At 39.7% G+C, this 16,883-nt stretch overlaps 1 protein-coding gene and 1 long non-coding RNA gene across 2 annotated transcripts in view; one reads left to right on the top strand and one right to left on the bottom strand.

Moving 5' to 3' along the window:
• The window catches only part of PCSK5 (proprotein convertase subtilisin/kexin type 5), a 263,646-nt gene that overhangs the window by 201,219 nt on the left and 45,544 nt on the right, over nucleotides 1-16,883 (top strand). Inside the window, exons 21-24 of the mRNA XM_090130933.1 lie at nucleotides 7,738-7,840; nucleotides 11,742-11,878; nucleotides 13,835-14,032; nucleotides 14,367-14,435. Of these exons, the coding sequence (XP_089987059.1) occupies nucleotides 7,738-7,840; nucleotides 11,742-11,878; nucleotides 13,835-14,032; nucleotides 14,367-14,435 (507 nt within the window). The remainder of the gene's footprint in view (nucleotides 1-7,737; nucleotides 7,841-11,741; nucleotides 11,879-13,834; nucleotides 14,033-14,366; nucleotides 14,436-16,883) is intronic.
• LOC149912992 (uncharacterized) lies at nucleotides 187-10,889 on the bottom strand. The gene is made up of 3 exons (XR_016461514.1): nucleotides 9,442-10,889; nucleotides 8,266-8,441; nucleotides 187-526 (listed from the first exon to the last, which is right to left on the bottom strand). It is a non-coding gene; the product is annotated as an uncharacterized LOC149912992 (long non-coding RNA).

Genomic DNA, 16,883 nt, shown 5'->3' with positions numbered 1-16,883 from the left:
ATTGACGATGAAATTGATGTAATCACAAATGGTTTCTGTGGAGGACACCTTTTGTGTACTAGCAGTACAGCCATGTCTGTGCCCTTGTGAGAAACGGTGCTGGCTTTCTTCCACCCAGGAGAGCTTTTCTCTTGCAAACTTAATGAAAAAGTTGCATGCATAAAAACATTTTTACTTAGACAGTTAAAGAGGGGGTTGGTGGTTTTTCGGTCATTCCTGGACATTTGCACAGTGCAGTACTGTTCACGTGCTGGTGCTCATATTCAGTACTCCTCAGGTCACAATCCTGGACAGCCACTTAAAAACAGCAAGCTGTTTCTTGTTCCCATTAAATGGAGAAGACCGTATATACACTCAGCTGTGGTGACTGCAGGACCAGAGCTTCCACTGGTATTAGTTGATGCTTTCATTCATTTCCCACTTAGTCCCATAGCCTGAACGTAGGCCAAAGTGGCAACTCATTCACACAGCTTGTATGTTCAGATGAAGCTTAAAGCTTGTTCACTGAAGCTGTGTAAAGAAGTTCCTGGATGAAAAAAAAAAAAACAAAACACTTTTCAGTCATTGCTTTCAGCCTCAAATGTTTCATTATCACCAACTGAGTTTCAAAATGAGGAGTTAGGTCATCAGTCCCCAGTTTTCCTGTCAGTTCTTGAAGTAAGTGTATAGAGGACAGCACATGCTCAGCAATAGTTTCATTAAGCCACACCAGTGGAAAGAGGTTGGCCTAATCCTTACACCACAAAGAACTGCTTCTTTCAGGTGCCACCCCACCATCATATTTTAACTGGCTTGAGAAATTCTCTCAATTATACTGACTTCTGTGGTTTCATCTATGGTTTCCTTGAGTGAAGGACAATAATTTCATTACAGCTCCAGCCCTAGTTTTCCCTAGAGGTTGTATCTGTAAATGTTAGGCTATAAAGCTTCATGGAGAAGCAAGCCTACAATGGAGTTTTAGATTGAAAACCAGGATTTCCTGCTGTCTGCTGTCAGACTATTTGAAGATTGTTGCTTGTTGATGCCTTGACAGCAGTGGCCAGATACAAGCAGAATTAGCAGGCAGCACTGTATTTAGTCATTCTATCAGCAGTGGGATTGCAATTGAAGGATGCTAGTTTGTTTCCCACTGCAGAATGGTTTTGACCCTCCCTTTCTGATAAAGTGTCGAAGTAGTTTGAAGTATTCAGTATTTTATACCTTGTTTTCAGCATGCAAAACAGATATGGAGCACTTTAGAAAGACCAGAAGCTACTGAACTTACAGAAAATGATTCTTTTCTTCCTGTATGGAAGGACACTGGTTAATGTCAGTCCAAATCTGTTCATCAGTTACTGTCTTGCTTGTAAGTTAAAAAAAAATTAAAATTTTACAGACACTCTCTTAGTTAAGGCATATCACTTCCGTGGTAAGCTATCTATCTTCATATCTGTTTAGGAGAATCCTTACGCAGTCACTGAATTAAATGCAAACTGAACAGCCAGCTAGACTGCTTGCCTACTATAAGTCTTCAAGACCGTGACAGTGTGGACCATAAAAAATTTTCTACTTCAACTAACACTATTTGTAACCAGAAAGAAGGTTAGTGTGCCCAGACAAGGATATCATCTGCAGAAGCCTGTTGTGTGAATGCACAGTTTTGTAAGTGGAGGATGCATTTCTGTAATTAGGCCTTATTGCTTTTCTACCTGCTGCTATCCACCTCAGCCTAGGTGGTGTATGGCTGAGATCAGCAAACTAGAGACGCACCAAATTCTGTCAGTGGAAACCAGGGAAAGTTACACACTCCTGTCCAGTAGCTCTTGTGGCTCTTGGCTTACTCTCTGTCTACCTGACACACTGGTACATCTGTCTTTTTCTGGGAAGCTTTGCAGCTACATCCATGCGGCAAACACAGTATTGAACTAAAATCTTCCCTATGAGACCTGAAAGATTATCACAGTTCCTATTTGGACTGGAAGTTTCCACTGTCCTGAGAAATTCTGAGCAACATCTGATTTTGAATATGTAGTACAATATCAAGGCTGCTGCTTGTTCCACATTGTGAAGTTATAAGAGTTATTACACTATGAGCCTTTGAGTAAATCTATATAAAGAGATACTATAGCTGTAGTGACTAAATAGATCTTGCAGCCAGTGATGAGCAAGTTAATCCTTTTAGCAACCACATACCAAACAACCTGAATATTACCTGTATCAGTGTCCACTTTAGATAACTTTGTGTACTTTTAAAGACTTCTTTTTAATGAATTGGATGACTGTAACAAGATCTGTTATAAATTCAAGATTCCTGTAAAGACATTTAAGTGACAGCTTGTATGACTCAGTGTTTTCAATCTGTAGTGCAATTCGCAGAACGGTAAATTGTCTTTGATCCATTGCCATGCCTTATATTTATATTGCATATGCCATTGTCATGTCATTGGTGAAGAACAAATCAAGAAAAGTTCTGTTATTAAATGTTTGTGCAAAATATTTTAAGCGAGCATTAAAAAAGTTTTCCAACATACAAATAAATGTCCTAGTCAAATCTGCATCAGAAAGAAACACCCCAGCAAGAACTTGCATGATATTTTTCTGAATCTGCAGTTTCAATATTTAAAAAACAAAAGGTTGAGAAAGAATTTTGATGAACAATTTGTTTAAGAGAGGGAAAAAGTTATTTGCTTGGCATAATTTTTTATTGTCTTAAATCATTATGGGAGATTCCAGCTTTGATTAAACTGATTATCTGATCATGCATTACAATCAGTCATATTTCCAGGAAGCAACAAATGCAGCCTGTCATTGCCACACCAAAGGCTGCTTTTTGTTACATCTCATTTTCTGAGTCACTTGTGTATTTGTTGCCAAAGATGGGCAAGGCACAGCTTAGAAGAATGCCCTTTATACAGTGCTTTATTTATCACTGTTTCTTGGTGTCTGGGGATGGATTTGTTGAAGGTCCTCTGAGACAGCAATATGACTTTCCAAAGCACAAATGCCATCTGATCACAAAGCGCAGTAGACATCTTTATGCCCCATCCCTGCAGGCATTCAAGGCCAGGCTGGATGTGGCTCTGGGCAGCCTGTTCTGGTGGTTGGCAACCCACTAGACCAGGGGGGGTTGAAACTAGATAATCTTTGAGGTTCCTTTTCAACCCAGGCCATTTTATGATTCTATTATCTTTGCTTTATGGTGTTTTGAAATAAGCTGATAAAGTACTCATTTTGCCCATCAGCCCAGATTGGAGAAACCAGAGCATTGACAGGAAAGGAATATTTTCTTATCCAAGAAGAATTAACAGCACCGTCCTGCAAACTCTGTAAAAGGACTGAGTGCTCACTGAAGCTTGACGAGTGTGATTTAGTTAAAGTTGAGATAGTAACTCACACTTCCTCCATTTAGAATTGTCCATGCCCTCAGCCCTGCTCCTGGTGGTTGCATGCACGCTGAACTGTGGGTCTCCAAGTACCCATGCATTACACTGCTCTCAGCAACCAATGATTGTGAACATGCTCATGTGCCAATTGTGTGCATTGCCACAAGTTCAAAATATTCATTAAGAAAATAAAGGCCCTTTTCAGGAGCAAGACTATACCAAAGGCACAAAGGTGCTAGTGTTGCTGGGTTGCCTCCAGCACGGCCTTCTGAACATATTCAGTTCCCAGGGACTTGGAGAGCTCCTACAGCCAAATAGTGCTGCAAAGCCTCTCTCCAGCAGTACCAAATCAGAGGGGATGTATTGTTTGCCCATTTCAGCATCCTCAGGGAATGTTCTGAATCATGTTTGCTTGAGAAATCATCCAAAGTGGTTGCCTTGGCTATTCCTGAAGCGTTTGCAGAGACTGTAAGCAGGGGGAGGTCACCAATGTAAGGTTACTGAATTGGCTGAAGTCTTAATGATAAGAATAAATCTCAGTCCTTTATAACTTTCATTAAATCACTTAATTTCAACTGCTCTTTATTTTGAAGGAGATAAATTTATCTTTTTGACTGATATCTTTTAGGTTTTAATATATTCATCTCTACATATCAAACATTACATTTGATCAGTAATATGACCCTATGTTGTTATATCTTGTTAGGGCAGCAGTTTGCCTACTAAAATCTGCCCAGTTATTTCAGGAGATCTGCACTGATATCCTGATTAAGTTTAGGATCTTCAGTACAAATGATCAGCAGGCATCACTATGTGTAAGACAGATGCCACCAATGAAGTACTGTTCTGAGACATCCAGCTCATCTCACCACAGCTTTATTTATCTCTGCAGAAATCCTATGGACAGAAAGGGCTTTGCTTATACCAATTGCATATTGCACACTGTGTAACATAAAAAGATAGACGTGGCAATTGCTGCCTCTGGAGCATGATGTGCTTACCCCACTGTTATTTAGCTTCTACCTTTCTTTTGCATATTTCACAGAACATTATCTGGTTTATTGGACATAGTGCAGTCAGCAATATGAGATAAATTCCAGTGACATTCAACTGTCACCATTCCACTTCCTTCCAGAATTTCCCAGCTACTGAGCTTCACCAAAAAAAAAAAGAAAAAAAAAAAAAAAACCCACACAGAAAACTTGACAAGACCAGGCAGAGAAATCTGCAGTTAGGAATGTCCAGAAATGGAGAGGATAAACAGGTTTTACCAATGTCATTTTGTAGTTTAGACAGCAAGACCTAGCTTTCCCCTCCTTGAAGAAGTGAGAAGGGTACAGAGCAAAGCACTAGCAATACCGTCTGGGTTTGCTCCATTCCCAGAATGCTCCATGGAGACCTCACTGCAGCCTTCCAGACAGAATCATAGAATCATAGAATGTGTTGGCTGGAAGGGACCTCAGGGATCATTACATTTCAAATCTCCTGCCAGAGGCATGGTTGCCAGCTGCTAGATCAAGTACTAGATTAGATTGCACAGAGCACCATCCAACCTGGTTTTAAACACCTTCAGTGATGGGGCATTCACAGCCTCTCTGGGCAACCTATTTCAGGACCTCACCACTCCCATAGTAAAAAAATTCCCCTCCCCCAGTACTTGAAGGGAGCTTACAAGCAGGAGAGGGACCGATTATTTACACATTCTGATAGTGATAAGATAAGGAAGAAATGGCTTTAAACTAAAAGAGGGGAAATTTAAGTTAGGTGTTAGGAGGGAAATTTTCAATCAAGGCAGTGAGGTGCTGGCACAGGCTGCCCAGAAAAGCTGTGGCTGCCCCATCCCTGGAGGTGTTCAAAACCAGGCTGGATGGGGCCCTGGGCAACCTGAGCTGGCGGGTGGCAGCCCTGCCCATGGCAGGGGGTTGGGACTGGATAATCTTTAAGGTCCCTTCCAAATCAAGCTATTCTGTGAGTCAGTTTTCTATGATTTTGTAACTCATTCCCTTCCCATTTTCTCAAGGGGTTGTCAAATTCCAGGTTGCAGGTGAGTAACAGAAAACCCTGCCAGGTTCCCATATTTATGCTTACACAGGCAAGGGAGAAACCCGGATCCTTGTCAGCTTTCACCTCCAGGCATCCCCATTACTAGCACAAACAGGCATTTAGAGCTGGTTTTTAAAATACAGAAAATATCAATCAAGACTGAAGAAACAAAATGCCTTTCTAACATGAATCAAAAAACAATATGGAATAAGAAATTATTTAAAAGCATTGCACAGAGAGATTTCCTAGCTACATAAAGCTGGTACTATCAAGCACTGAGTCACCAGACATGCAAGAGGAATATTTTGTAGACACTACATTTTTTCATGTTCGTGCACTATCTAGCAAAAAGCATGTAAGAAAATATCTGAAGAAGTCGGTTATCATTCAGTTGCAATAAGTATCAAATTATATTTTAAAATCTCATAAAGATGCTTGAGATCATGAGATTCTAGATACAAATCGCAGAGTCAAGAGACCTTCACCAAGGAAAGCTGTCAGAGACCTGAAGATCTACTAGGCAGCAGGCTGCACACTGTTCTATGCTGTGGTAGCACAAGACCCCTCACTGTCTGTCACTTTCTGACATGTTGTATCATTACTCTTCTGACAGGAGTAACCAAATTTGCAGTGTGGGTGGCTTCTATTAGCAGCAGAAATAATATAGGTTCTATGTTTGCCTGATGCTCACATTTACATGTAAAAAATACAGAAATTTGTTTATGTCATTTCAAAAGCCTGTTCATTTGCTCCCAGCTCCAAACTTTTTTTCAGACCAGCCTCTATGGAGCACCATTTTGTTGTCATACATCATCTATCGCTGGCTTTTGGCTCATTTTTTGGCCTTATTCATTTCTCCAGGAAGGTGTATAAACCTTTACCTTTAAATCTCATATCAGGGATGTCAGCTATTATAAATTTTGTTAATGCAGATTAACATGAAGTAGAAAAGACAAGGGACGGAGAGAACAGCCAGCAGTTTGTTATAAATTATTTCTTTCCTATGTTGTTTTATCCAGCAATATTTGTTCAGACAGTGCTCTTGTTTTTCAATGCAAGGAACTCATTGCAACTTGAGAACTCAAGCCAACTCACTACACATTTGTATTTTGGCTCCTAAAATTCATAGTTTATAGCAAATCTGTATTTCCAACTGCAACACAAGTGAAGAATTTCTCAATATTAAAATAGCCACAGAAATGGCAAGATTTATGTACTATACAGGACTCTGTACAATCTCTTCCATTATGTAAGAATGCAGGGACAACCAGTTCTATCCAACATATAGGCTCAATTAGAATAAATTTTTCTACAAGAAACTGACATAAAACACCCAATCTTGTGCTTTTTTTAAGCTTCTTGATAAACTCATTTGCAGTCCCCACAGTATGTTATATACAGATCTAGTACTGGTGTCAGTTACCAAATCATAGAATCATAGAATGGCTTGGGTTGGAAGAAATGAATATGTCTACTCTGAGATTTATGAAAAGTATAGCTTACCAGTTAGTAACAATTCTTCAAAGAATATACACTAAATAAAAGACAGACTTTGCACCTCAGCTCTCTAAGTAATATCATGGTATTCATGTTCCTGAAGTGTTTTTTATCTAAATCTCAGTTTTTAGGCAACCATTCATACTTTGTTTGTTTGGTTGTTTGTTTGCTTGTTTTCCTCGAGCCCAGGTGAGCACTTGGGCACCAAATTTGTATTCATTTCGAAAAAGAGCCTTGGTCTTTTAGGAGCTGAGTATTGCAGCAGTAGTATGAGAGGGGAACAAAGGTGCTATAGCTAGAGATTGGGATAGCACCATCATGTCTGACTAATGTAGTATACTCAAGTTTTTCTCCACATATCACATACCTTACATGTATGAGAACACACTGTTTATTCTCAACTTGCAATCAGGAGCACATTGGAGCTGCACAAGGGAAAGTTAGGTAACAAATGCTCCTAAGTAGCACTGTTATAAATGCTAAAGTAATAGTGTCAACCTGAACAAGAATCACTCTCTGTCAGGTTGATATGGAAAACAAGAACAAAAGTAAACCAACCTCTCCTCCACTCACCCCCCCATCTCCCCCCCCCCCCCCCCAAAAAAAAAAAACAACCAAATAAATTAGGCTAAAACAAATAAAACAAATAAAATAAATAAAACAAATAAATAATATTCCCTGATACTGCAGGGAAATTTGCTCATTTCAGTAATTCAAAGGAGATCTAATTTCTTTTAGTCATGAAGTTTACCAGTGTGGATTGGTAGTTTGTTATTTTGCTTTCTCTTTAAATGAAAGATGTGGGTTTGAAATAAACAATCTCTTTTTCCACCAGACGAATATCTTGATGATTCTCAGGAATGTCAGTTGTGTGAAGCATCCTGTCAGAAGTGCACTGGACCTAAGGTGGATGACTGCATCAGTTGCCCTAGAACAAGGTATGTGTCCTAGAACAAGGTATGTGTCACCTAACAGTGTGCAACACAAAGAGCTCACATCAGCTCTACCCTGCAGAGTCAAATGAAAAAGCATGATGATCATGGTAAACAACCAAGGCTAGAAGCTGAGAAGACAAGTATTATAGTATTATGTAAACAAGACAGCTGGCTACACAGGTGTTCCTTGTTGAACCAGATTATTCCCATTGACAAAAAAAAAAATGTTATTTTAACATGAAACAGTCTTCTTTTAATTGCCATACAGTAATCATATGAATGACAAACTAAAACAGCAAAAGTCTGGGGGATTTGCAGTTTTGCATATCTACTGGATTGGCACAAGGAGTGAATATGGGAATTGAAGCTATCAATCAATAAATCTAGGAGATGCTCATAGCACCCGAACATATGCCCCTGATGCTTACTTTTATAAGTTCTCGTGAGGAGTGAGTAGATCTAGAACAAAGCTTCTCCTGAGGAACACAAGCCTCCTGTTTTCATACTCATTTTCTGTCAATAACTCTGTTCTCACGTCAGTGACTCAGGTTCTCTTGCTCTGCAGTCAGCTGATATTGAATCAGTAGGAAATCAGATTCTGGCCCTGTAAGGCACAAGAAAATAATCTTCAGCAATGCTATGATATGCAGTGCAAATGTCTATGCTAAGACCATACCATAAGCAAACAGTGAAGTCCAAACAAATTCATCACTGAGGAAGCAGTGTGGATTTAATTTGTATTAATTCAGACATGGAATTATAATAGCATTTGGGGCAGAATTTTGGACTCAGGATTGAACTTTTCCAAATGCATTAAATTAGACTGTCCTTGTTTCCTTGTAATTCCTACAGTGTCATTTGTGAGTTTTTCTCAGAGATACCTTTAAGACAAAGAAGGTGCAGAACAAACTAGTTAAAATGCCATTGAGTAAAGATGTTGAAGCAAAACAAATAGTCTCTATGGCCTTTTGGAAGGATACTGCTGTCTCCTCTGTAACAAATCCTCCAGCAGATTTCAATTTTTTTTTATTTAAGGTTTTGAAGGGCTCCCTGTTTACCTTCTGCACCAAAAGCCGTTAGAAGTTGTACTGGACACACTATTAAAAGAAAGAACAATGATGGGAAATTCATTATGGGATGGAACCAGAAGCTTTTTTCCAATTATGGATTGGAACCAGATTCTTCCAATGAACATTATTTGTTAGTTACTTGAAATAGACCAGTTGAACTGAAAGAGGACTGTAAATGTTGTAGCCCTTTACAGTATTCAGTAGCGCCTATTGAAAACAGTAATGAGAGGCCATTAGATAATATAGACTAAAATCCAACAATCCTGGAACTCCTGTCCTCTTTGAAAAGGAAGTAAAAGATTTTGGATGGGGGGTAATTACTGAAAATTCAGCTGGAGTTATCACATTATTTCATATTAAAAATCACTGAGATCATTTTCTTATCTGAAAATTCATAACGCTATTATTACCTCTTTTCAAAAATTATGCAGTAGTTCTATTACATCTTTTGTCTACACAAAAAATTATCTTCATAAAATTCCTCCTCTTTCTGCATATTTGTTTCAGTTACAAAGGTTAGTGACAAGCTCTCACCTTTTGATGTTTATCATTAGGAACAACATAGCAAAAAGCAAGAAAAATCTACTCCTCTTCTCTTCTCTTCTCTTCTCTTCTCTTCTCTTCTCTTCTCTTCTCTTCTCTTCTCTTCTCTTCTCTTCTCTTCTCTTCTCTTCTCTTCTCTTCTCTTCTCTTCTCTTCTCTTCTCTTCTCTTCTCTTCTTTTCTTTTCTTTTCTTTTCTTTTCTTATCCTTACAGCCAGTGTATGTGATGAAATACAGTAGTACTTGCATGTCATAGAATCATACAATCATCTGAGTTGAAAGGGATCCTTAAAGGTCACCTGGTTCAACTCCCCTACAACAAACAGGGGGAAACCAATAGCTAGATCAGGGTGCTCAGGTCCCTGTCCAGCCTGACCTGACATCTCTGAGTCCCATGCTGGAAGGACAAGCCACCTCTACTACAGATCCCAGTGCCCCACTTTCTCCATAGGAGCATGGATTTGCTTTTCAAGAATACAGCCAAACTGGGGTCAAACTAAGGTTTTGGAAGGAATTAGCAGGTCCAAAACATGTCTAACCTAAAGGATCTAACTCCAGGTATGACCCCTACAGGTGCTGGGAGTAACAGTGACCTGGGCTGCCTTTTCTGGAGGCAGAAGTCTCACACCACACAAGTTCTCTGGTCAGCCTGTTCCAGCACCTCACCACTCTCTCAAGCGAGAAATTTCCCTGAGATATCTAATCTAAATCTCCCCTCTTTAATTTAAAACCATCTTCTATTATGTCCTATCACCTGTGTAAAAAGCAGGTTTCCCTCCTGTATATAGCAGCACAAGCCCCAAGGTGTGGTTTGCAACAATCCTCAGCTCTGCCCAAGCACCCAGGACTCAGGATCCCAAATGCCACCATTAGGACACGTGATCGAGGTGACATAGCCCAGCTACCTCCTGTGCTTCTGTCATGGCACCCCATTTGCACAGAAACCATGCAGTGTAGAATGCAATCCACTTCAAGACCTGAATACGCATCTTCAACAGTGCCAATAGGCCTCTACGTACTGCAGTCTGTACAGGACTTTCTTCCCATCAGACTCCAGAGCAGAGAGATATCTTTGCAGAATATTCTGTACATCTATATGAACTTCTCCCTGTTTCCCTGCAGCAGCCTGCCTTCTGCCTCAAGTCTATTTAATCAGTTCTCTAGTTCTCTCAGATACTGATGAGTCACATGCTTTTTAGGAATGTTTGATGCAGGATGAGATATTCTTCCAAATTCACATTTCATAAGACTAGACATTTCCAGTCATGGTAAATCTAAAACAGTTTAAAAAATGATTTGATAGTATTGGTTTTAAATTTGCAGATGTTTTTCTCCTCTTCTTACAGATTAAGTCTTACATTGACCGTAGCAATTCAAATCCACGAAGGTGTATTACCAACATTTTCAGTGCCACTGGCTAGCTCCTAGGAAGTATGTAACATCTTCATGTTGTAGAGAGTTCCTGAAAGTGTACAGAAAGACAGGTGGATTCAATATCTGTTCTGAGATCCTGAACTGTTCTCAGTTTCTCTGGAAATTGAGTCCCAAGCCCTCAAAAGCAAATTAATCTAGGGCAAAAGCAGTTGAGAGTGGGAGGGGTCTCTTCTCTCTAATTTTTTCAATTCTGAAAGCCTACTTGTTTTACAGTCTTTTAATAGTCATATTGGCATTGATATTTTTCTCCTTTTCACTCGAAATAGAACCAGTAGAAAGTGAATAGTGTTAAAAATGGACTAGAAATTTTTATCACAAAAAAGAATACTGCAGCAGATATTTTGTTATGCAGCAGGACATTTAGTAACAAAATCACTAAATATCTGCAGACATGCAAGTCACAGACAACATCTCCTAAATGACAGGTCTCAGATGGGTGTTTGATTTCATATACAAAGTCAATGTACTGAAGCCACAGTTATGTTCGCAACAGGCCTTCAAAGCAAATCTAATAGGAAACTTCAACAGATAGATCATTTTTTCACAGAGAAAAACCTAGTTAGTCTTAATTTCCTTGTAACAGACATAAGTGGCCACTTCAGAGATTGTGATAGAATGACGTTTAGGTTTAAGACCAAAGGCTAATTTTTCTAGGAAAATATTCCAACTCATTTCTGAACTTGACTGACCTTTTCCTCAGGAAATATCATAAATACGACTGGGAAAATGAAGGAGTGAAGTGAAAAGACACTGATAATAGAATAAAGGAAGAATATCTTGTTTGTCTTGTAAGTTTGTTTTAAATGTAAAGAAAAAGTTGCAGCTGAATTTTAATTATGCCTCTCTGTTCCTCAAAAGATTCTTTGACAATGGTCGTTGTGTTATGCAATGCCCCAGGGGAAAGTTTGAATTCAAAAAGCAGTGTCATTCGTGCCATCATACCTGCCAGGACTGCAGTGGAAGTGAACCTAACAAATGCACTGCTTGTGGAACAGGTGAGAAAGATATCTTGCATTTTTTTTTTTCCTCTGCTTGGCATTCAGGTTTCCTTTTCCCTCTGCTGTCAGAGCCAGTTGTTAAAGCCAATGAAATAAACATTGCTTTTGCTACTGATCTGCATCATTATCATGTTTTAACACTGATGAATGTTGGAGCTTAAAAGCTTTTTTGTTTGTTTGTTTCTTTGTTTGCTTTTTAAAGAACGTAAGAAAGAAACACATCTCTGCACTGTCCTTACATCTTTACTCATTTCCTTCTGTATGTTTTGAATGGGATCCGTGGTAATACGAGTAAAAGCATTAACAGCTAAAATAAGGACAGAAGCCCTACATAAGCTGCTTCTACAAAATGAAGAAACATATCTGCCTCTCCCAGCCTCTACAAAGCATGTGCTTCACTTAAATAGAGCAAACTTGTTGCACAGTCATGCAGAGAGACAAGGTGCTTTCCAAAACGTGTTTTGGAGAAGGCTAGGAAGCCATCATGGTGAATTCTACTACTGTGTCTCTACAGCTAGGGAAATAGTGCCTGAAAAGAAAAGATTGCCACTGACACACACAGCAATTTGTCTTTTTGACAGTTTTACAGAGCTTAGGTTGAGACAGAAAGTAATGTAATTAACTACGTAGTTGTTCTAAAAAACAGCTCTTCTCCTTGTGAAGATCCAGTATTGTCTACAGTATAAAAATGATTATTCCCTGTCACCTCTCTAATGCCTGATGGGTAAAGAACTTGAAGCTATATGCAAATAGCAAGAAATTCTTGGAGATGAGTATCTGGAATTTAACCTCCAATTCATTTAGGAAAAACAAATTTGTAGTTGCAGGATGACTTGGAATTCACCGCTTTTTTCCTTTTTTGCTGCTTCTTGAAGTACAGTGTGAGTCCTTAATGCCCCAGGATTTGTTTGGTAATAAGTGCCCAGGATATGAGAAAACACTAGCATAATTGGTACTAATTAGACATACTGATGAGATTGATGCTCTTGCTTTGGGAACTGTGCCTGTAAGTGAATAGACTACGTTTTCAAACTATTTCTCTACATGACAGAGCAGTTCCTATTATTCTTCCCCAAGTCTAACCCTGTGGTGAACAATAACATAATTTCTATATTTCTGTATCAAGAAGTGAAGATCTCAAAGAAATTCACACTCTGAAGAAGCTAGAAAGATCACTGTGGAGATTTGTACCCGAAATGTAAAAGGGACACAGTTTGTGTTGTTCTTGTGTGGTGCAATCACTACGCCCTACTGCAATTTCTTTCTCTGAAGCTTCAAAAATAAATTATGACAAGTGAATACCTAGGCGGCTTTATACATAAGTAATAAAATACACCTAGCACAATTATATATGCAATTTTTACACTAGAGTAGATCTTTACGTGTTGCAGTACATGGCACGTGGAGCCACAGGTGCCTCCACAGACTTTGCTGAGTTCCCATGCAGTAGAAATTTCAATTTCTCTGATACCAAACAGATGCACACTTGCTACTCAATTCAAATCAAAACATTACCAGAGCTTAGCTGTGACTAGGATGAGGATTACATTTTAATCTACTATGGAAACAGACTGATCCTTTCGAAAGGTGAAGTGGGCAGATTTGCTTTCATAATGGTGATTTTACATCTACTTGTGCAATATAGTACAAATCCTTCTACTTATGTTTGTTGCAGGGGAATTTTGGGAACCCAGTATTGGAAATCTCCTGATCCTTATTTGATTAGATTGGTGGATATAAACAGCGATGATTCACTAGCATAACATTTTTATGTCACAGATCTCCAAGAGCGTGGAACATCTGAGATCCTGAAAGTTTTGTAAATTTTAGCTCATCTCGTGTAAAACTGAACACATCATGCACTCTTCAATACTAATTCACATCATCTGAAGCACTGGTGGCTTAATAAATGTCCTGTGTTGCTGACATCTTCTCTGTTTCTTTGTGGCACAGATAGACGAGGGATGGAGCGTTTTCTGTACCGTGGGGAGTGCAGAGAAAGCTGTCCCCCAGGTCACTACCATTCAGAGCACACCTGTGTGCCCTGCTCTGGTCACTGCGAAGTGTGCCTGAATACTAGACACTGCAAAAGATGTACCAGAGGATACTACCTTAACCAAAATATATGTCAGAAGCATAGCTGTAGAGAAGGTAAGCATCCTTCAGTAGGAGGGAAAAATACTCATTTCAAACTGTTACAGAAATATAATTTTTGATTCCTGTTCTGAAATACACAATCGCATCTGATCCTGAGCTCCTTAATTCCTGTTCTGATTCTCTTCTAAAGCTACGCAAATGAAAAATTGAAATATTTTCCTCAAATTGAGTAGGATTACAAAAGAAAGAGTGAGAAAATAAATTCCTGCACATCTTTCTGCTTTTTGGATTTGTATAAAATCTGTTTCCAAGAACCTTGCTGAGTGCTTTCACATAGTGGCCTTTCATTACCAGGATTAACAAAAAATTTGTTTCCTTCAAAACGCAGGTGAACTGGAAGATCCTGACACTGAAGACTGTGTGCCTTGCTCAGAAGGATGTCAGAACTGTCAGTTCGGTATGTAGTCCCATTACAAACATTTCTCCTTATCCTTAAGTAAACTATAGAATCATAGAATATCTCAAGAATGAAAGGACCCACAGGGATCATTGAGTCCAACCCCTGACTCCACACAGGACAACTCAAAATTTTTCCAAATGCTTCTTGAACTCTGGCAGCTTGGGGCCATTGCCACTGCCCTGGTGAGCTTGCTCCATGTCCTCCTTTCTCTGATGAAGAACCTTTTCCTGATATTCAACTCGACTCTCCCTGACACAACTCCGTGCTGTTCCCTGTCGCTGTCACACAGAGCAGAGCTCAGCGCTGCCCCTCCGCTCCCTGTGAGGAGCTGCAGCCGCCATCACGTTTCCTCTCAGCCTCCTCTACTCTCGGCTGAAGAAACCAAGGGACCTCAGGCTACTCTTCATACACCTTGCCCTCTAGACCTTTTGAAACTCTCCTATGGATGGTCTCTAATAGTTTTTTGTCCTCCTCCTATTGTGGCACCCAGTGCTGCACCCAGTGCTGTAGGTGAGACCGCACAGCACAGAGCAGAGCAGACAGCCCCTCCCCTCGCCCGCTGGCAGTGCTGGGCCTGCTGCACCCCAGGTACGGTTGGCCCTTTGGGCTGCCAGGGCACACTGCTGGCTCGTGTTCCACTCGCAGTCAGCCAGAGCTCCCAGATCCCCATTCCACAGGGCTGCTCTCCAGCCTGTTTTCCCCCACTCTGTACATATATCCAGAATTGACATGTTTCAGGTGCAGAATATGGTACTTGCTCTTATTAAACTTCATCTGATTGGTGATTGCACAGACCTCTAATTTGTAAAGATCTCTCTGCAAGGCCTCTCTGCTCTTGAGGGAGCTCTCCGAAATGTAATGTTTTCATCAAACTTATTCAGAATACCTTCAAGTCCTGTATCCAGGCCATTTTAAAAGAGCGCTAAAGAGAACTGGCCTCAAAATGCATCCCAGTAGTGACTGGCTGCCAGCCTGATTGCCTTTAGTCCTAAGGCAACTAAGACATCATTGCATTCTCTTACCAACTAAGCTGTTTATTTTTCCAGTGTATTTTTTTTTTAATATCAATTCTATCACCAGTTTAAATAAGACTTTGTATTAGTTTAGCTGTTAAAGTTTGTAGTGCACATTATCTTTTTCCTACTGGACTTCTGGTCTGATAACTCATACGACAAAACACTTGACAACCCTTGTGACCAGCCATTTCACAAAAGTGCTGTCAGGCCTAACATCTTCCTCTGACTATACCTGTACTTTCTTTGTTGATCTCCTGTTCTATATGACTTTTCAAAGATGATAGAGATCAATTTGACACCCTCTTCTGCCAGCTCCCTGAGAACACATGCACATCCCATTACGGCCCATGGATTTGTGTGCATTGCTTTTGCCTAGATGATATCTGATCAGATCTTCCTCTACCAAGAGAATGTCTTCTTTTCCTCAGGCTCTCTTTCTTATCACCTGAGGCTAGAATTCCTGACTTCCACTCTTAGCAGAAGCAAAGAAAACATTCAGTAATTTCACCTTCTCCATGTTCTAATTTATCTCTGTCCTCGTGAAATCGTCTCCTACCATGAATGCCCACTATTTTGGCTTTCCTGGCCCACATTAAATGGAGAGGAATTGCCTTGCACCAGTGCTTCAGTTGTTGCTCACTCAGTTGTTGCTGGGCGATGAGTATGTGCTTGGGCCAAGCTGGGCCACTCAGTAGGGAAGAGCTGCTATCATGATGTTGCAGGGCAGGGGTGGAGCTAATTAGTAGCTGCCCCAGGATGTGTTTAACCCACAGGCCACAGGTTGAACATGCCTATCCTTAATCATCTCCAGTCATAATATTCATTAGATATTTACTCTCAGGTTTTTAGATTCAAATCTCTGATTTGAAGAAGTTCTTTCCAAAAACTTAAAAGGTCAACAGAATGGATGTAAGTAAAACAAAGACTAAGTAAGTTAACTTCCACTGCTAAGTGAAATCAGAAGGGTTAGAATGCCAGAGTCTGGTAAGGGGCAAGCTATTAAGAAAACTCCTTGGCAGTTATGATGCATATATTACTGAGAGTTTATATAGGTTGGTTTAATGTTAGCTGTATTTGGAACAGAAACACAGCAGTGGTATAAAACCAGGATGCCAAACAGATTTTGCAAATTACCATGTGTTCCTGAAATAAAGCATGACCTATAAACTTCAGGCTTAAAACAAATCAGGTAGAGATGTTGTTTGTGTTTCTGCTCTTAATATTCCATGTGATTTCTGGCATATCAGTAACAATTCACAGAGTAAGATTAGGACAGTAATAGTTTTCTCTTGTCTCATCAGAAACTTGATACATTTAGAGACTCCTGCCTGTCTCTTAGAAAAAAAAAAAAAAAAAGGTTAATTTTGAAAACTGTAAAGAAATTCCATTGCAAAAGAAAGGAAGTGAAGGAAAGAGAAAGGAAGAGAAA

This window comes from Phasianus colchicus, chromosome Z, assembly GCF_987193195.1.
Source record: "Phasianus colchicus chromosome Z, bPhaCol1.hap1.1, whole genome shotgun sequence".
In the NCBI taxonomy this organism is placed as follows: Eukaryota; Metazoa; Chordata; class Aves; order Galliformes; family Phasianidae; genus Phasianus; species Phasianus colchicus.
The sequence above is the reverse complement of the archived record's forward strand: the minus strand, read 5'-3'. Positions and strand labels throughout refer to the sequence as shown.